Source organism: Petaurus breviceps, unplaced genomic scaffold, assembly GCF_028583685.1.
Source record: "Petaurus breviceps papuanus isolate PSGF00001 unplaced genomic scaffold, PetGlider_PUasm1.0 220, whole genome shotgun sequence".
In the NCBI taxonomy this organism is placed as follows: Eukaryota; Metazoa; Chordata; class Mammalia; order Diprotodontia; family Petauridae; genus Petaurus; species Petaurus breviceps.
Genome location: NW_027185876.1, coordinates 17,426,955 through 17,448,252, shown reverse-complemented (window position 1 = coordinate 17,448,252; position 21,298 = coordinate 17,426,955). Strand labels below are relative to the sequence as shown.

At 39.6% G+C, this 21,298-nt stretch overlaps 1 protein-coding gene across 3 annotated transcripts in view; it reads right to left on the bottom strand.

The window, feature by feature from the left end:
• PBX1 (PBX homeobox 1) overlaps positions 1 to 21,298 on the bottom strand; it is a 328,301-nt gene that overhangs the window by 27,204 nt on the left and 279,799 nt on the right. For 2 of the 3 annotated variants that reach the window (XM_069094679.1, XM_069094680.1), the window contains 4 exons: positions 19,418 to 19,553; positions 14,048 to 14,207; positions 3,543 to 3,655; positions 2,191 to 2,280 (listed from right to left, as the gene is read on the bottom strand). In XM_069094679.1, coding sequence (XP_068950780.1) covers positions 2,191 to 2,280; positions 3,543 to 3,655; positions 14,048 to 14,207; positions 19,418 to 19,553 — 499 coding nt within the window. The remainder of the gene's footprint in view (positions 1 to 2,190; positions 2,281 to 3,542; positions 3,656 to 14,047; positions 14,208 to 19,417; positions 19,554 to 21,298) is intronic. The other variant, XM_069094681.1, reaches the window with a different exon arrangement.

Below are 21,298 nucleotides of genomic sequence, written 5' to 3'. Positions count from 1 at the left end.
TTTTCAGGCAGCCCCGTGTGGAGACTAGATGGATAGAATGGGGGGAAGCCCCTACTAATAGAGAAGGAGAAAGCCAACTTGGAAAGACTATATATTGAGCTTCACTCCCAGAGCACTGCTATTGTCTGGAGCTCGGCAGGTTTCCATGGTTGTGTGTAGTTTAGGGATTTGTTTATTTTTCATTTCTTGGCTTCAAACTTTTCATTCCTGTTTCTCTCTCTTTCAGTTTCTAGTCATTTTTTCTCCTTCTCTTGGCAGAAAGACTCTACTCCCCTACATATACATTTCCTTCCCTAACATACACACACACACACACACACACACACACACACACACACACCCTCAGCTTAACACAAAATACTACTTTATGAAAACGTATCTCCCTATAGTAAGCTTAAGTCTCCTGGACAGGGTGGGAGTGAGACAATTTCAAATTGATACCCAAGTATCATATCTTATCATGGTCAGACTTTGACTCATTTATTCTGTATATTCAAATGCTAGAAATGGAGTAAATACAGCTCACAGAAAAATTAATGAAAAATGAAAGATTCTTTCAAATGACATTTCCAAGCCCAGTTTTTGCAGCAGCCTTATATAATCAGACATAATTGTCTGCACATGTTCAGTTACATTACTTCAGAAATGATTCCCAGCTCCACCAGATGACGTCAGGGGTCAATGCTGAACCCGAGATCCTGAAGGTTGCTCTCTGCTCTGCTACCCAATTAGGAAGGAAAGGCTCTAACATGAAAGGCAGTTAGCCACCTTCCCTTCCAAGTTAAATGCCCTTTCTGTAGCTCCCTTTTTTGGGTGTGCCCATGTTTCTAATATACCAAAACACAAAGCTTTTGCATTTGTGGAAATCCATCCTTTATCTTAGAAAAAATTTAGGTCTAAAAAGAGGCACATGTGTGCTTGGGTGTGGGCATAGACACATTTTGCAATTCTGAGGCCATTCATCCTTCCAAATTCCACTATTCCCAGCTCAATTGGTAGAGGACAACTTCTCCTACACACAAGACCTTCCTTTTCACAATATGTTGCCTTGACTTTTGGACAAACAGCCATTCTTGGAACCCTTGAAAAGACAGAGGGAACCTGAAGGCTGGCTCTTCTTCCTACTTAACTTCTTGATACTCTTCCACAAAAAGGACTTGACTGTCCAATGGGAATGCCCAATAGGGTCAACCTTGCTCTCTGATCATCACAACTAGAAAAAGGTCTTGATGTAGAATATGGGCAGGAAACAGAGGATAACCTACTAAGGAAGATAGCAAACAATCCATCTCTATTCCTCTCTCCCCAAAGATCTTATCTTCATTGCTCTATAATCTGCAGTCATCCCAATAGCAACAATAATAAAACAAATACTAATCAAAATCTTTCAAGTTCCGAGCCACCCTCTTGCCTGAGCCTCCAGTGACCTCTAAAAGCCCAGAAAATAACCCCCCACTCCAGAGAACAGCCTCCTTTTCCAGGCTGCCCTCTTGTCCCAGCTTGCTGTCACCGCTGCTGAGATGGCGGACGATTGATCTGAGAAATGAAGTTGGATTGCTGTCCCGAATCTACACTCGGTTCTCCTTGTGTCTGTCTGATCGATTTCACTCTGTGCGATATAGCTTGTCGCTATGAATTTTCATGCTCTCCGGGAGCCGCCAGCGCACCCAAGAACAAGGAGAAGATGGTTCATCTGTCGTTCCCCCCACCTCACCCCCTCACCATCTTAATTTCTTTCTTTCTTTTTTTTTTTTTTGCTACAGATCAACTGGGGCAAGGTTTATTTTTAGACAGTGGTCCTGGTTGCAATGGATTCTGGCTACTGGCTCTCTTGCCACGGTTCCCAGGCCTCAGTCTGTGGTGACATTTTCTACCACTGTTGTACTAGGTGTCACCTGTTTAGCAGCTCCTCTCAGCTGAATGCATGTGGCCGCAGGTACTATGCAAACACTGATTGTGTCTGACAGCCTTAGACGCCAGCTGCCTGCATGAAGCCTGCCCGATCCCCACTTTTTTGTGGGTAGAATGCTGCCGTTGGCATGACCGATACAGAAGCAATAAACTAGGTGACCGTAAAACTAAGACAAGTCCTACTAAGTGGCATTCTGAGCCCTATGGCTTTGAAATAATTGGTAGTGATAGAATGAAAAAGGAAGGGAGAAAAAGGAAAAAAAAGCCTATTTTTCTTACACTGATGCCCTGCGGACTGTACATCTGACTGGCTGCAAGTCCGTCACTGTATCCTCCTGTCTGGCTGATAACATGGCGAAGGGTATCCACCTAAACAGAAAAAGAAAGACATCATCATCATCATCATCATCATCATCATCATCATCATCATCATCATCAGCGGCCAGGACAGATTTTGGACATGCCAAACAGTGTCAGCATTCTGAGGGGTGTCTTTCTTGAACACAGGATTCGGTAGTGGGAAATGCCCGCAGTCACTCCATCATCTTTGAATACAATTCTCTAGTCAGTAAAGAGACCACAAGGAGTGAGATGAAAAGCAGTTCACCTCACTTAGAGGGAAGCAGATTCACTAAGAAAGCACTTGAAGATGTGAACAGGGGAAAGAGTAGTGAAGCATTCATCCATTTCCCTTTGCTGTAGGTTAGCCTACACAGCTTTTCGATTCCCCAATGTTCTTTAAAGCCAGATCTCTGATTGGAGAAGGCTTGGGAAGTCATTTCAGAGGACAGCCAAGTTTTGGTCATTTGGCCAGAGTCTGTTCCAAACATATTTCCTGGGCAATGTTTCCCAAGCCAGCAACTAGATCACCAACAAGCTGGCCAACCCCTGACAATGATACTTCCTGATCTGCATTCAGAGTGGGAAACTGGATTCATCTGGATCAGAAATTCCCAGGAATTCTCCACCCCTTTAAGAGAGCATCATGATTGGAGAAAATAAAAGGCTTCCTGTTTACTGAGGAGCACTGAGTTCCTAAAACACCTTTGTTTCCAAACACAGATGTGCTCTTGTCAAAAGAAACTGAAGTCCTTCCTCTCCAAACGTGATCAAGGAAAAATGTCTATTGTGCTGGACTGGGTGGCTTTTTGGTTAAGAATGAAAACACAACATACTCATATATTTGCCCATTTATTGTTTTTTTTCCTTCTTTTAAGCAGACCTTGAGCTCTGGTGTCCAATGTAAGTGAAGGAAACCTGGAAATGCGAGAGAACACTTTGAACTCCTCATTCCTTTAGTGAAAAAAAAAAAAAAAAAGGTTGGTTCCACTTGCCAGGTGTGCATTGGAATACCTTAACTGTTTTCCCTGCAGCTCCTCTCCTGCCTTCCTAGTATAACTGTCAAGCCAGAGCCAAATGCATTCACAAAGTGTGGACGAGATTCCCCAAGACAATGGTTGTTGCTGCTTTTTATTTTATTTTTATTTTTGCTTTTTATTTTTGTTTTGGTTTTTGGTGAAGTAAGTTGGTTGGTTGGTTTGATTTTTTATCTCTCTCTGTACAGGTGTAGGAAATTGCCAATACCATGGAGGGCTCGCATTCGCTTGGCAGTACATTGGCTGGGTCCCTACCTGTGACTGCACGTTGGCTCCAACCTGGGCCCCTTGGTAAGAATCCCCATTGAGTGACTGCACGCTCATGAACAAATCTCCAGAGTTTGACATGTTAAAAGAACTGGAAGAACCTGAAAAGGAAAGAGTGAGGCACCTGAATCATAGAAAGGAAAAGGATCAATCCCCGCAACTCTCAGCCAAGAGGAAGGACATCATGCAAAGCAATCCCCCCCGATGAAAATGGAAATTAAAAACAACAACAAAAACACAGTTTGGTTAGTAGTATGAAGAATAGAGCAAGCAATAAAAGGTGCCAACTGTTGAGGTTATGCGAAGCCCCAAGATATGCCAATATTGCCAGCAAGACTGTGTCCCTTTTGTGGCTTCCAAGCTGGAAAAGGGGAAGTGGTTCAATCATCTCATCTCAGTCTTCCTGGAAAATGGAGGTGGTTCCCAACGCAACTTAGGACTTCAACCTCACTCATTCTTATGACTGTATGTGGAATTAGCCAAATCGAGAGATCTGGGGCAAGATAATGCCACTCAAGTCACCCACAAGAACAAGGTGATCTTTTCAATCCCATGATGAATGTGCTACCATGTTTTACTATCCGTGGAGTAGCACTACACAGGGATCATATATAAAGGCAATGAGTGTGATGCCTAACAATCTGTCTTTTATTCAAAATTCCTTGCCATTCTTTATTTCCAGGAAGGTAAAGCCCATGATGTCCTTAAGGGCATTAAGAGAATGACAAACTTAACCCTTCCATACCATCTACCTAGAGAGATGAAAAGAAAGAAGAAAACTTGGATCAAGGATCCTCCCTAATTTTAGTATAGATAAAAATACGGGTCTTTAGAAGGGGTAGAAAACTAACTTTTCCAAAGCTTGTCAGCTATCTGGAATGGAGTTCTAGCTAGCCACCACCACTTTACTAATACTGTTCTCCTCTTCCTTGCCCTTTCTATCCTGATAGAGCACAACTTGAATGAATGAAGGAAAAAAAGGCGCAGAATTATTCTGGAAATTATCGTGCAGCTCAGCGCATTAAGAGAGAAAGCTCAACGTGCAAGGTTTGGTTATAAACATGACATTAGCCTTGAAAGGGAGAGACTTCAGGGGCCCAGGTCAGCTCCACTATACTCCTTCCAAGCCCATACTGCTCAAATTTGCTCTCTTCCCACACTTCTTGACAGCCATCATCTGTGTGGAATCACCCAGCAATGATTCATGCCTAGGCTCTGACACTTGATTTCTGGTTTCTTTACAAAGACAGGAATTTGAGCTCTTCTACAATGACCTTCCTGACATATTGGAGGAGTTAAGGCTAAAAGAATGATATCTCCTGACATAAAAAGTATGGCTTAACCATCACCGGTACTCAACTTCTAGACAACCACTAACCAAATGAACCCATATTGTTCAATGCTCATCTCAGAGCATTCTGGCATTGTTAACAAAGAGTAAGTAATAGAAGTTTGTAAAATATATAGGACCGAGGTGGAGAGAATCCCCAAGTCCAGAGTTGGGTTTTAGTCTTTTTTTTTTCCCCTGGAGAATATCCTCACTGACTACCCAAAGTCTACAAAGAACTAGCTAACAATTTCATTAGTTAGCCCACCATGAGGCAAAGACAAAAAGCTCTTATAGTCAAATGACTGTTAAGCACTACCAGTTCATTTTTTATAAATAAAAATATTTGGAAAATATTCTGTAATCTCAAGACTTCAGGAAATTATTTAAAGAGAAGCCCAAGTCTACAAGAAATAAATGTTTATAGAGGGTATTTGATTGCCAGGTCAGAATCTTCATTTTATTCCTGGCTACACTTGGGACTTTTCTCCTTCTACCCTAGCAGCTTTCTCACCCTAAAGACAGCTCCCCCTTGTGGTTCTCTCCTCTGATTTCATGGTGAATACCTGGCCGGCACCACCATTGCATGAGATGCCTGGGTCATCCATGCTCACATGTCTCCAAGTTCCACTCCTGATTCTTCATAGTTTTCCACTTTCTAGCTGCCTTCTATATCTTCCTCCCCAATAGGATGTAAGATGCTTGAGGTTAGGGATTGTGTTTTTTGCTTGTTTTTTTCCCCTTATGTATTCCCAGCAACTCTTTAAAGACTACAATATAAGTTGCCAGAAAACTGCCAATCATTGGTAGAAAAAATTTCCTCACCTGGGATTTCTCTATATTAAACAAAATTACAAAAACAGTTCATAGCCTCTGTATGGCTTATCTTAGGAGAGATAGAAAGACTTTGTGGAAACAAGATAGAGTCTTTGTCTGATCTGGTGTGGCCTATTACCTTGATCATATTGAGAGTATTTAATCTGGATGCCTCTCTTTCTGCTTTAGTACAGAAAAAAAGAACCATTCTGATGAAGTTGTTTGTATATAAAGCAGAAGTAATAGTGCATGGGGATAGGAAACATTGTATGACAATAACTTAATGGTCAACATTTGGGATTTTCTTCCCAGATCATTGGATTCTCATTGTGTCTATTCCTTCCCAATAGTATTTCTTTTAGAGCTGTACTTTAAAGGAACCTAACCCAAGATCCCACTGGAGTCAATTTGAAGACCCCTTCTTAAATGCCATGTTATATTGATTATTTTCAGGTCACTGGACAGGCACAGAATGGGCAGGTTTGAGTGGGTTGTGGTCTGTGATGCTGGAAGGTGTGCCCATATTAGTGAGATCACAGTTCCAGGAGATATACTGCAGATTGAAGTATGGCCATTTTTATTTCTCTCTCCCTTCAAAACTTGCCTAAGGCACCCACACGTTAGACAATCGATGCAGAGTTTACTGGAAATTAGCACCCAGGCTGGGGGTAGTTGGAGGGGGTGGGAAGGAGAAGTCCTCCAAAGATCCCAAATTCATTCCAACTAACAAGGCAGAAACTGGGGAGATAGGTGAGATGCCATTTATAAGATAGATACTGCAATTGACACAGATTATTTCAAAAAAATATATGTGCATAGATAAATTATAAATACGTCTGGCTGCTTAATGTACACAGAGATAAATATGCGCATACCAAAGTACTTCATGTACAAATGCATTTGTATCACAGCAGTAATTGCAAAGATAGCCCCTTCTGCTGTTGGCAATGCTGTCTCAGCACTTTGTCATCTCTATACATCCATGTATGAACACGGCCATGGCCTCTGACTCTCTGATAAGGATCTGGGGGCCGGGAGTGGCCTGACAAAAGACTAGGCCACTATGAAAACCCCAACTCGGCAAACAGAAGTCCTTACCAATGATCTAAGAAACATACGGGCTGAAGGCAGCCTGGGAACCTGCAAAGGTTCTATTCACAAAGCTGATAACCTAGTGAAAGGTACCCAATTTACAGTCAAATCTTGAATGAACCCTCTTGAGGTCTTTAAAGAGCTGAAGAAAATCATGTGGCTTGCGAAGGTCATTCTGGGACCTTGCCTGCAGGTTGTTGTGAAGGGATAGCCAATTCCTGGAAGTACTTTTTAAGATGCACCTTCCTTTCAGTTCATTATTCTCCTTTACTTATCTTCCAAAACTTCAACTCCCTTCCTACTTTCTTCCCCTTTCATCCACTGTCATCCAATCTGTGCAGATGAGTAATACAAATTCTCCATGAAGTTGGCTTCTACAGACTTCCTGGATTCCCCATTTGATTCTTCCCTCTGTGCCAATCTCTCTTGTATCTCCACTCTTGGGGAACCTATTAAGCATGAGTATACTATGTGGACGGGCAGCCAGGTGGCACAGTGGATAACAGTACCTGGCCTGGAGTCAGAAAGACTCATCTTCCTAAGTTCAAATCTGGTCTCAGACACTTACTAGCTGTGTGACCCTGGGCAAGTCACTTAGCCCTGTTTGTCTTCATTTCCTCATCTGTGAAATGAGCTGGAGAAGGAAATGGCAAACCTTACTCCAGTATCTCTATCAAGAAAACTCCACATACGGTCACAAAGAGTCAGATATAACTGAAAAAACAACTGCACAATCACACTATGCTTAGTACTGCAGATAAAAAGGGAAAATAACACTCAACCCTGCCCTCAAGAAGTTTATGTTCTGGGGTGGTTAGGTGGTGCAGTGAATAAAGCACCAGCCCTGGAGTCAGGAGGACTTGAGTTCAAATCCAGCCTCAGCCACTTAACACTAGCTGTGTGACCTTGGGCAAGTCACTTAACCCCAATTGCCCTACATTCCCCCTTCCAAAAAGCAAAAAGTAAAATCTAAAAAAATAAAGGAGGAGGAGTTTATGTTCTATTACTGCTTCCCAGGATGAAGTCTATCCATTGGGTCACTCACCTACATTTTTGCAGCAGGCTACATGGCCTCAATGCAGAGACACAAAAATCACCATTTGATCAATTTACTGAAAGCCACTTAAAAAGCAGCCCTGAATGCAAATAGATGAGCACATTCTGCATCAGAATTGGGCTGCAGGTGAGGGGATGGTTACACTGTAATAAAATCCATAAGTTTTAAATGTGTTTTACAATATGCACCAAAGCTTTGGAATTTTTTTTAATAATAAAATTGTCTGTTTTAGTATATTTGCTAAGTGACTTCCCTCACTATAGAGATTACACATTGACAATGGTGGAGGGAAAAACACAGCAAGTGCAGCTTGCTGCCGTGAGCAGAAGTATAGACTAGTCAAGAAGAACTAGGTTTATGTCTCCCCTCAAACACTAACCGTGTGACCTTAGAAAAGTCACTTAACCTCTCTCAGTCTCAGTTACCTCAGTTGTAAAAATGGAGATAACAGTAAGCAATTCACAACCTCAAGGAGTTCTGCAACTAAAATATTATCACTGATAAGTGGTTGAATGGATACAGTGCTGGACCTGGAGTCAGGAAGACCCGAGTTCAAATCCAGCCTCAGACACTAAGCTGTATGACCCTGGGCAAGTCATTTAACCTTTGTCTGACTCAGCTTCTGCATCTACAAAATAAGTATAATAATAGCACCTACCTCCTAGTGCTGTTGTGCAATAAAATGGGCTATTTGTGGAAGGGCTTTGAAAACCTTAAAGTGCTATTAGTAATAGTGGTATCACTGTTATTATTGTGATGATGAAGATACTCTCCATTCCTAATATTAGTAACATCCATTTTAGAAGTTAAAAGTTCCCATGCTTGGCCTAGACAAGAAAATGAAGGTCTCCTGGAAATGTCACCCGGATGTATTCATGGAATGTATGATGTTAAAATTGTGCTTGTCTGGGACACAGAATATTTAATCCCCTCTAAAGTCCCAAGCATTTACCAAGCAACTGGATGGGTACATACAGATGAGAATACAGATGCGAACAAAGAAATGCACTACCCCAAGATAACCTTCCAATGGCTAAAACAATAAAAACAATCTGTTTTATGATGTAATTTTAAAAGCCTCTATTTCGAAGCCTTCAAGTTTTACAGTTCTTAAAAATACACATAATAGGACAGCAATCAAGAACTTTCTAGAACAATAACGATAAATTACTTTGTAACTTCGTATTTTAATCCATTTGAAATAAATTTAATTAATTTTAGTTTTGAAAAGGAATTTAAGGGCTCTTTCTGTATATAGATGTATACATATATGTGTATGTATGCATGTATGCTATCTCTCATGATTCCTCCAAACAGCTTGAGGCAATTTCTATGGAAACATATCATGCCTATTTCCTAAAATTAATAATTGAGGCACAGAACGATGACTTTAACTATCTGATCAAGTTTAGATTCCTAGACCAGTTATGGGTACATAGAAGGGAACCTAGAACACCTATGTTTCATTACCTTTCACATAATCTCAGCCTACAACACTCTTGTTATTTATGCCTTAAAATTGTTTTTTTTATCTTTCCCATTATTTTTGCCCCTGACCTTGAAGAATTATGCCTGCTTCCTAAAATAAACAAAAGCTTGGCTTTAATTCTGTACAGGATGAATAGAAGGGTGGTCTTGTGGAATATGGTATTCCTCAGAATGTGTGTAAGTTAGGGTTTTGAGGTTTCATACTTTGCACCAGGAATGCCATGGTTGTTTCTCCATATTCCATGTAGAGATGGCAGGGGGAGGGAGGGGGTGAGAGAGAAACAGAGAGGGAGAGAGAGAGAGAAACAGAGAGAGAGAGAAAAACAGAGAGGGAGAGGGAAAGAGAGAGAGAGAGAGAGAGAGAGAGAGAGAGAGAGAGAGAGAGAGAGAGAGAGAGAGAGAGAAACAGAGAGACAGAGACAGAGAGAGAAAAACAGAGAGACAGAGAGAGACACTGACAGGAGGAATTCTTTCCCTTGGTCTTAAAAAGAAAATAAAAAGGTCCCCTGAGGACTTATTAGACGAGTCACAGATACCTATTACGCTGCCAGCTTCTCTGGGTACTTCACCTCCTACAATGCTATGTATATCATACAAACATTTTTAAGGGAGCTGAGCCGCGGGGACAAAATCCAAATGAACTCCCCTTCTACCACTCTGAAAGTCACCAAGCTTTCTGGCAGAGACTATCAGGTGGGGTCTGCCATTGGCCCTTCAATGTCACTCTTTCATACTGCTGCAGAACATGGCTCCATGTGAAGATGGACTTGCCACCATCTCAGACACTCAACAAGTTACACAAAATGAGGGAATTCGAGGCTTCCCGGCTTCCACACCCCCGGAAGCATTTAGCCAATCCCACTGCCTGACTGGAACATTTCAAGGTCTTACTTGGGGACTGAGCCAATTTGAGACTCAATACAGCCCTGGTCTGGCTAATTCAACAGGGCTCTCAAAACCCACAGGTGGAAAGGACATTCAAGACCATCCAGTACCACCGCTTCATTTTACTGGTAAGCAAGTTAAGGCCCAAAGAGGTTAAAACTCTGAACTTGTTGACAGTAGAATCTGTTTCACTCTTCCATTTATATTGCTTAGCCCATTTCCTGACACATAATAAACACAACGTGTGTGTGTATGTGTGTGTGTGTGTGTGTGTATATGTGTTTCATTCAGTATTAAGCTATGGGCACACTGGGAAAAAGACCAGACAGCAGAGCTGAAATGTGAATTTGGGTCTTTTGACTCCACATTCAACGTACTTCACTGCCTTTGAGAGATGAAAGTCTCTAGATATAGACTCCCCTTTTGAAGAAACAATAGTGAAGTTTCTTATATTCTCTAAAAACAAACAAAACAAGGATGCAATTGGAATGGGATTCCTTAGGTTACCACCGATGGACTGTACATAACATCACAACTGGTGCTTGGGATGAATATGGAGGGACATTTATTTGGACCTTCTTTTCATGGAAAACAGTGTCCGCATATATTATTTTTGCATTTTCTTCTTTCAAAGACATTTTCCCCTTTCTCTCATTCTCCGTCCTTTGTTCTCTTAGCACAACCTCTTGCTGGTAGCCCAAATGAGATAATGCATGCAATGTTCTCTGCAAACTTTCTCGCACTATTTATACTGCCAGCTATTATTGTTACAAAAAATGTAGGTGTTCCACCCTCACCCAGTAAATCTGACCACTGGCCTACCCCCCTAAGGGTGAAATGCATTTTTCTATGGTGCGTTCCAAGTGATGAATGACATACTCTTTTCACAGAACAAGACTACCTTTCCTACACTAGCCTTCAGAAGAAAGACCCTGGTGCGGCCCAGAAAATGACCCTAACCACCATGCTCTAAAGATGTACAAAGTTCCCAGGTCACCTGACCCTTGAACAACTTCCCACCCATCTGCAGCATTTTAACACTCATCCATCCATCTGTTGGTTTTCAAATTGCTTCCAACTTCAATTAGAATGTTTCCCTTTGAAATTGCTGATTATCTATTTGGTTCATCAGGCCAAACATCTCATTTGAAGTTTGAGCATTTGTAAGTTCTTGACTTATCTGTGTAATGATCTTGTGTTTGTTTTAGGAGCAAAGTACAGAAAAGCCTATTTGAAATTTTTTTTTTCCTCTAGCTGATGTTTATTCTTTTGAAGTTCCAAGCTACTAGAAAGAGTGAATATTTTCTTCACTTTGTCTTATTTTCAGAAAAATGCTACAAAGAAATTCCTCCATATGTAGCTTCCAACAACATAGTCACAAGTTAAAATTTTTGGCTCAGAAGTCGCAGAAGGTAATCCTTAGAAAGTTGCAATTATAAGCTCTGCTGGAAAACATCATACAGGACTAGAATTTGAGGTAGATGGGTTTTAGAAAACATTTAGCACAACTGCTGCATTTTACAGATGAGAAAAGTAGTGAGGGCAGAAGAATGTAAGTGACTTGGTCAAAATCACATAACTATTAGTAATCCAGATCCTGGGACTGCCAATTCTTGAACTCTTTTCCCTACAGCATACATAAAATCAAAATTAAACAATTCTCTAAGGCTGGAAAAATTTGGGGTCCTGGTCAGCATTAAAATAATGACTCTTCTTCCTCTTCAGGAAACATAAAGAAATTAAGGCTACAGTGATAAAATCCACAATTCCTTTACTCCTATAGATCAGTCGTGAATCAAAAACCATTCATGATTCAGATATTACAGAAAGAAGTGTTTTGGAGAATAAAACTACATTATAATTACGGTCAGTACAGTGCTAGGCACACGGTAGGTGTTTAATAAATGCTGGTTAAATTGGATTTATCTTTTTCCCCCCCCAGAGGCATTCAGAACATTTTCACCAATCCAAACATTAATGAACTACTTGGGGACAAAAAGGGCAAAGATATCAACCTTCCAATAGGACACATTCAATACGGTAGCCAGCAGATTGCCTAAGAAATGACCAGTTGACAAAGAAGGACACATTTAATTTGCTAGACATTTACTTAGATGCCATATCTACTATGCCACAGTGTTCAAAGCATAAAGTACCTATTTACTCAGGGGGCCACTGTAAGATTAGGAAGACGGAAGCTGTACTTGACTTTTGCATTTTTTAAACATTCTGATTTACAAACCCCCTACCAATATTTACACATGCTTTTATTTACACAAACAAAAAATGAAAATAATTATGCCACTCTATTTTGAGGCAGCCTCCAATCAGAGATAAGTATGCATGTCAGGTTTAGCACTCAAGAGTCCAAGTAACAAAGCCACCATGTTATTGATAACAAGTCAGCTTGAGGAAAGAAGAAAACTTCAGCAAAAAAACAAACTGTTTTAAAAGCCCCAATTGTGTCATAAATAAAAGTTTTAATTATTTTATGAACTAGCTGGAGTTGACTTATGATTCCTTTCATAGTGACAAGTCCCACAGTCCAAGATCTACCACATCTCAAGCACGAGGAGAACAGCATCATGTTCAAAGCTCAAACTTATTTAATGGAGTAAGTTTTGCTTTTTTTTAAACAAATACTTCTTTCACAATAGAAAAGAAAGTACCAAACATTTTTTTTTCTTTTCATAGTTTAGAACAATCAAGACAACATGTCACTGACTCAAATATAGGTTCTATATATCCTGGAAAGTCACACTCTTGGCACAAGTTTCCATAAGAGGGAAAAACACCACCACCACAGGATAATGATTACCTTTGACATAAGTGGTATGAACACATATCCACAAAAATAAAACCCGGTACACATACCATATGTGCGCACACGCACACACACACACACACACAGAATGATGCTGTGACAGGAGACCAGGAATCTGTGGAAGATGAATTAATCACTGTGAAATTTCCTTTGAAGTTAATGGAATGAAAAACAACCAAATATAAATAGGAACTTTTTTTAAAAATTAGGTTTATAAATAACTCTAGTCTTGTTTGTAGACCAGAGCATTCTAATGAGATGTTTGTGAAAGGAATGTAAAACCCACATGGAACACAGACTTGCAGGTGAACCAAACTTTATGAGAGATGGAACAAATGAAGAGTGGTTCTTAAGCTTCTTTTGTGACGTGAAACCCTCTGTCAATCAGGTGAAGTCTATGAAGCCCTTCTTAGAAAAATGTTTTAAATGAATAAAATAAAATGAATAGGCTTACAAAAGAAATAAATTATATTTAAATAGTTACATATATACGTATATGCGTGTATACATATACACACATACACATATATAAAACAAATTCATAGCTACAAACTAAGAATGAATGAGATAGAACATCACAGGAATCAGTGATGGTACCCTTCCCACAGTCTCCAACCACCCCATACCACCCCAAAAGCATAACAATGGGCAGCTATAAGAAATGTCTTGTTTATTAGGTCACTCAGGTGAGAACAAGTAGGACTCCTCATTAAACCAACCAAACGTTCAGAGAGGACCCTTATGCAAAAATGGTTCAACTGGAACTTGTCCATGCAAAATCTCGGCAAGTTCCCCTCATGCCAACAGCATGAAAAGTTCTTCTTTAGAAATGGGGCAAAACCCCAAAACAATAACAGAAAAAAATAAGGCAACAATAAAACACACAAAAATATAACCCATCAAAAATCTGAACAATGAAAGAAAAGAAAAAACCCAATGGAATAAAAAACAAATGTAAGAAACAAACAAGAACAATTCGAACAAAACAAAACAAAAAAACTAACCAGCTGAATTGGGAGTTGAGGGTGAGTTAGCTTGGCTTCCATGGGCTGACACATTGGTAGCCGTGACAGCCGTTTTGGCAGCATAAATATTGGCTTCCTCTTGAAATTTACCTATGTTCTTCTTGTACCGGATTCGCTTATTTCCAAACCAGTTTGACACCTAGAGCAAGTTCAAGAGAAGATAAGAAAGTTAACATTTCAGATTTCAATAATTTTTGGCAGAGGGAAGGAAGATGAGAAAACAAAGGCAGTTGATTAGTATCTATCATAATTTTCCAAAAGTCTTTGATATGAATCTTAGTTTTCCTTCCTTCCTTCTTTCTTCCTTTTCTCTCTTTCCGTCTGTCTTTCTTTCCTTCCTTCCTTCCTTCCCCTCCAAAGTGTCATATTGTGAAAAGCTCCAAAGTTGGTGTCAGAAGAATTAGGCTGAGATCTTGGGTCTACTTATATGACCTTAGTCAAGTCCCCTCATCTCTCTGGTCTCAGTTTTCTCCTACATGATGAAGAACCTGGACTAGATGATTTCTCAGGTCCCTTTCAGATCTAAAATAACACAGTCTCATAGGATTCTACATGGTTATAACTATGTCTCTAATTCTAGTTTGGTGGAGACGTTATCCAAAGAAAAATCACAGAGGACTTAAACTAGAATCCTTTTAATTTAGTGTGCCCAATTCAAATTTGTCTGTCTGGTATTTATCTGTAGTTTAAAATAGAATTAGAAAAAGCTACATGGCAAAAAGAGATGAGCCAATTGACCTGGGCAAGGAGTGAAATCATGGACCAGTGAAAGAGGTTTGCCTTCAATGATCCTTACAAATATATAGGAACCTAGAGGCAGGTAACCTTAATGTTAACTAAAATTTGATTTTTTTTTGTAACAAAAAACATCATAAGATCACAGATTTATAACCAGAAGGAACAATCACCTTATCTTATAGATAAGGATATATGACTCAAATAAGTTATATGATTTGTCCAAGGTAAATAAAGAGATCAGTGACCAAGGGAAGATTTGTGCTGAGGTCAAATGAGTTCAATTCTAGCACATTTTCTACTGCACTCTGGTGCTTCCCATATAAGTATGTTTAGATGCTAAATTCAGACATTTATACAAATCTAAGTATTAAATTTCTTACATGCACCTATTCATCACCTATGTCCAAATAAAAATACAGAAAACCACAATGGGTCCTCCTGATTATCCCTTTGAATTCAAGGCTTTACTTATAAAAACTAATGAACAAATTCAATCGAATTCACTTTGTTAATTTATTTCCTGTCTGTTGCTTAATGCAGTTGCCAGTGGCCCCTTTTCTTTCCGCGATGGCTGAGGACTTGTAGGCCTAAGTAGAGAGCTTGTTAAGGTCAAATTTGAATACCTGATTCTTTGCTTCAGGAGTAAGCAGACCCTATCTTAAAACATTGCTGATTTTATTGACTCCGTTTTGCTACCATATCAGCCAACAGGGGTATCTTTGAAAAACTGTATGGGAATAAAATATTTGTAAACTGTATCATAGCATGAAGGCACAAAGCCATAATTTGATGAGTTATTTCATGAAATGAAAAATCTTTATGTGAATAGTCACCTGTTCTGTTAAATATATGGGGGGGTATATATTTGTATATGATTTTGTTTTTCTCTTAAAACAGCCATCTTTTCTATTGGATTTCCTCTTTGTTACTTAATTACATGTCCCCTCAAAAAGACAGGCCTTGGCGACTCTACTTTGAGGTTTTGCCTCTCAGGAACATAATCAACTTCTTGACTTATCTTAGACTGAGATCCCTAACTCTTGGGGCATTAAGTAACACCAGCAGTACAAGGCTGGCTTCCAGAAACTTGTGTATAAATTGGTTGCGGTAGAATATAGAACACATTTCCCCATGGGAACAAATATAAATTCACAGCTGCTTTCTCAGGCTGGCCCACAAAATCTTACTTAAGCCATATTTTAATTGAAATACTGTATGCTTATAATGGGAAATAGTAGAAAATACTGTTGTTATAGTAGTAATTAAAACAGCAAAACAATGAAATCAAATAAGAAATAGGTGTTGTTTTGAAAATTCATCTTAGGGGGGTGGCTAGGTGGCGCAGTGAGTAAAGCACTGGCCCCGGAGTCAGGAGGACCCAAGTTCAGTTCCAGCCTCAGACACTTAACACCCACACAAAAAAACTAGCCGTGTAACCTTGAGCAAGTTACTTAACCCCAATTGCCCTCCAAAAGGCAAAAAAAAAATTCATCTTGAATTCTCGTGCTTGAGGAACAAAAAGTTTAATGAGAGGAGCTTGGGGGAGTGAAGGAGATTTCTGTAGAAATTCTGAAGGGGCCTTCTACATACTTCCTGAGAACATAAGAGCATGGTTTCTTTATTATATCTAATTTCACTTTAAAACTTATGGTTGTCCTTTTCCTTGATATTAGCACACTCTTACGCTTGTCAGACATGATTAGTATCATTTTCTTGGCTGATAAATAAAATGAAGAGAGGGAGATTGAGAATAAGAAAAGAGAGGGGAAAGATGATTTTTTCCTTAGGTAACTGAGATGGGGAGGGAGAAAGGAAGGAAGGTTATAGAAGATATAGAGTATGTGGGGGGGGGGGAACATAGGGGATGAGGAAAAAAAAAGAATGTCAAAGGTAGAAATAATTAAGATCTGAGCACAGAAGAAAGAAGAAAAGAAAAAAGCATGCTGAGTGTAGGAATTCCCAAGAGGGGTAGAAAGGAGGTGGTGGGGAAGAGATGTTAATCAGTAAGTTTCTTTCAATGGCCACTAGGTGGCAATCTCTTCTTAAGAGAACTTTCAAAATCTTAAGACGAGTTTGAAGTGGCTTCAGATTCAAATTTTAGGTTTGTTTCACATTTACATTAATTATTTTTTTTTACTCCTAGAGTAGCTAAATTTTATCTCTTTTCTCCAAGGACTGTTCAATATTATTATATATTTGTCTGAGCAAGAGAAAAAGGGCTATATGATATATAATGGGGAGCTATAGCAGCCCATGGATTTGAAATTCCTGGCCCAGTCCATTCCCAACAACAGGGAACTGGAGTCCACAAATGAAATGGCAGGATGCTTTTTGAACATCTTGAACTGGACATCCTTTAGGCATCTCAGACTGAACATCTCCCCCCCCCCCAACAAAAAACAAACAACTGATTATCTCTTCTAAAAACATCTTCTTCTTTCCCATTTCCTTATTGCTGCCAAGGGCACCCTCACCTCCATCTTAGCGTCTATGGTTTCCTTCAAGACTTAGCTCAAATCCTATGACCTTCAGCATAATCTCCAGGTCCTCCTACTGCCTTCACTTTGAGATGCCCTTCTGTTTACATGCCATGTGTCTTTTACGTGCATCGCTATCCCTTCTGTTTACATGCCATGTGTCTTTTACGTGCATCGCTATTTGTTCTTTGATGAGAATGTCAGCTCCTTGAGGACGGGGTTTTTGCTTTGCTTTGTATCTCTAGTCCTTAGCATAGTGCATGATGCATCAAAGCCTTATTGACTGACTAGAATCCAGATCTTATGCTCCAAATCCAAGGATCTTTACTTTTTTACTATTCTTCATCCTCAAAATAAATTGCTACCAGTAGAATAGAGTAGCATGATTACCATCTTGAGTAAGTAGGATGAAGGTGAGAGAGGAGGAACACAATAGTTTAGAGATGCATGTGGGAGGGATGAGTACGTTGTAAATTATTTATCTGTGCAGCTAATACCAAAGGCAATGCTACTCCCTTCTCCTATACCATAAGATTACTTAGTTTTTAGGTCACTTCCAAGAATATGGATCTGGCAAGAACAAAATCATACTAGATGACCCTTGAGGTTGACCACAGAGCTTCCACCTAACAAGAGGTTGTTCGGACTGGAAATGGCCTTTGTCAAGGTCAAATTTCCTACAGTAACTCTGGATTCAAATGGATTAAATTCAGTGGCACTTTCTTCATGTGATGTTCCCATTTATAAAGTTCTGTATACTGACTAGACCCAACTCTGTTTAGAAAACACATGATGATACATCCCTCCCTATCCTGAATCTCAGGGTCTAATATGGTCCAAGGTGCTTTCCAAAGATAGAAAAATTGAACAATGTTGGGTGGAATCTCTCCTAAGAGTTAGCCTCCCTTTCTATTTGCTTTTCTCTTTTTTCTCACTTTTCATGGTGCTTTGTCTGCTATTCTGCATAAGGAATCAGCAATTACAGATTTTCCTGTTGAATTTCAATATTCTAATTCCTTATCTCACTTAAAAGCTGGGGACAAGGAGTGGGTATGGGGAGCAGGGAGGAATTATTCAACAAAATAAGGAGAGAGACACAGAGACAAAGAGAGAGAATCTTTCCAAGTGTTCTCAAAGGTGAGGTTCTGATTATATAAGATATATGGATGGAACTCTTTTAATGATTAAAAATAAATATATAAATATATAATTATAATATATAAATAACATGAAATATACAACATAAGATATATCCTATATAATATATAGTAAGTCAGTTATTACATATATATTTTATCTATCCCTCTATATATGATACAGATATATATCTCAATATTTATTTCTAGATAGAGGTAGATATTAGACACACACACACACACACACACACACACACACACATATATATATATATATATGATCACTGTCTTACTATTAGAGCAGAATGAAATGTATCTCCATTATCATAACAGCCTTAATTATGTTTCATTGCGGAGTCAATGTTAAGGAAAAGTATCATTTTTCTGTGTGGTTGTTTCGTTGTCCTAGGGTATGTATTCCCTAGTATTCCTCCTGATTAAGGGACCCAGAGAGAGATTGTCGAAGTACAAAGGTCCCCATCCTTTCAGATTACTTTCCACATTACTGTTATGCCCATTTATTAATTCAAGAAGGTCTGGAATTTTTCAGAAGTGGAGGGTGTGCTTTTATTGTCTATGTATAAACCAGCATGATTTGGCTTCCATGTGCACACATCCAAATTTTTGTTCCCTTGACATGAGGGTCTGCTCACCAGAAAGGGGTGGAGATGATTCTGGAATAGTGTTACAAACTCAAAGATGGACAATGCACAAGCAATCAGACTTAGGAAGCAACTAAATGTCTCCAAAATAACTTTTCATTCATTCATTCACACTGAGTCTCTGCTAAGTCATCTCTTGCTCTTGCTAATCAAAATGAGACCTGGTACTTACCTACAGACCCCCCAGACCTCTCATGCACTTACCCTGCTATTCCAGACTTCAGCTGCAAGGACTTGCCTGATATGGGTGCTCTAGAAAGCAAAAGGTTCCACTACCCTGCCATGGAGCTCTTCCGTGGCGAGGCCTCAGCCTGAACCCACTGGGTGCCCCCTTACCTGTGAGACCGTGATGCCACACTTCTTGGCTAGCTCCTCTTTGGCTTCCTCACTGGGGTAAGGGTTGCTGAGATGGGAATAGAAATACTCATTCAGGATTTCTGTGGCTTGCTTGTTGAAATTTCGTCTCTTCCGCCTTGACAGAGGAAATGAAATAAATCAATATGTGCGATCCAAATTTAAAAAATACATACGTACACGAACACATTAGTCTAGAATCTCAAGGGCAGAAGACCAGCTCTGTCTAGAGCGTCCGGTGAACCTGACAACATTCTGGGAGAGAGACCCACTGTCAAAATGTCCTCAAAAGGCACTGGTTAAACACTTATGCACTGTTTTAGGCTCTGAACAGAGATAACAACATAGCTATTGGTTAAAGATATTTTCTCAAACTTAGAAGTCTATGGAAATGCCAAATGATCATGATTTTTTAAAGGCATCTGGGAAGAGGGAGACATACACTGACCGAAATTAAACCCCTAACTGCTGTCCCTTTGTCAAAATGAGAGAGGCGCACCTCTTCAAAGGAAACAGCTGCTAAGTGGCAAAAGAAATGAACCTGTAGAAATCTTTTTTAACATGTAGGTCACTAGAAAGAGAGAAAAAACACATTATGAATTAAGGTACTTTTTTTCTTTCCTTTTTTTTAAGTGCTAATTGAACTAATTTAAAGTGAGAATCACTTTATTGCTTCTTCACAGCAAAGACCAGTGGATCACTGGTAAGGCTGTTGAGGGAGCCGAGGCTCTTAGCAGGACCTGAGTGTCTTTCTTTGAGAGTGTGAGTTACCATCTTTAAATTAGCTCAATTAGCACTTTCCTCCTTTATTGCTTTTATCAAAAGGTTTTCCTTACAGATGTGAAAAGATATCCAACCAATCTCTGGTGGTACCAGTGAACAGATTTTCCCAATTTTACCAAAAGAAAGCACTGGATCTTGGTGCTCTGTTAATATTCGCTGGAAATTCAGCTAATATTGTATTTTCAATGTCCCTCCTGGGTTAATTAACACAATAAAGTGCCTGATTTTACCGGATGAATACCATCTGTCCACAGGTATTAACCACATCTGTCCAGATTATGCCAAGCTCAATCCTCTCTCTAAGATCATGCTGAGTTTCTGGGTCACTCAGCATCCAAAAGTAGACAGATTGGATTTTTTTTTAATTTAGCTTAAAAGTGGGCATGTGATAAAGGTCTCTTCTGTATGCTGGTGATAACTGGTGGAAGATGACTAAGTCACTCCTAACGTACTTTGCTGATTTATGCACAAACTCTAATGTCTTCTTATGGACCTCCTGGAGAAAGCTATGTGGAGCAAAGGGAGGGCAGTCCCTGGCATTCTTTCATCAGGCAGTCCCTTTGTACACCTAGTGTATACCGGCTGCCATTCTTCCAGGGGACATTAAGGGAAATATTTAGCAAGAAGGAGTTGGTGGTACATTTTGAGGTTGCTTTCGATGAGCAGACTTGGACTGGATTGGGCAGAGACTATAATAGAATATCTGAAAATGTTCATGTTCCTCTTTCTTGCTAACCTCCTCTTAACCACTTTACTACTTAGGAGGACCTTTACTAAGGAGATGCAGTAGCAAGGATTGGAAGGGAAATTCAAAATAGCTAATTTTTGACTTTTGTAAGAATCTTTGTTAAAGATTTAGTAGAGGAGGCCAAAAACAGTCCACTGGAAAGAGGGCTGCATTTGGACTTAGAAGGATCCGTGTTCAAATTCCAATTGTTCCACTTCTGACTCACCCTATCTGGGCTTCGGTTTTCTAATACATAAAAGGAGGGGGTTGGGCAAAATAGGCCCCTAAGATCCTTTCCAATGCCAAATCTCTGATCCTATGATTAAAATTAATTTGAAAACATAAGTATCTTT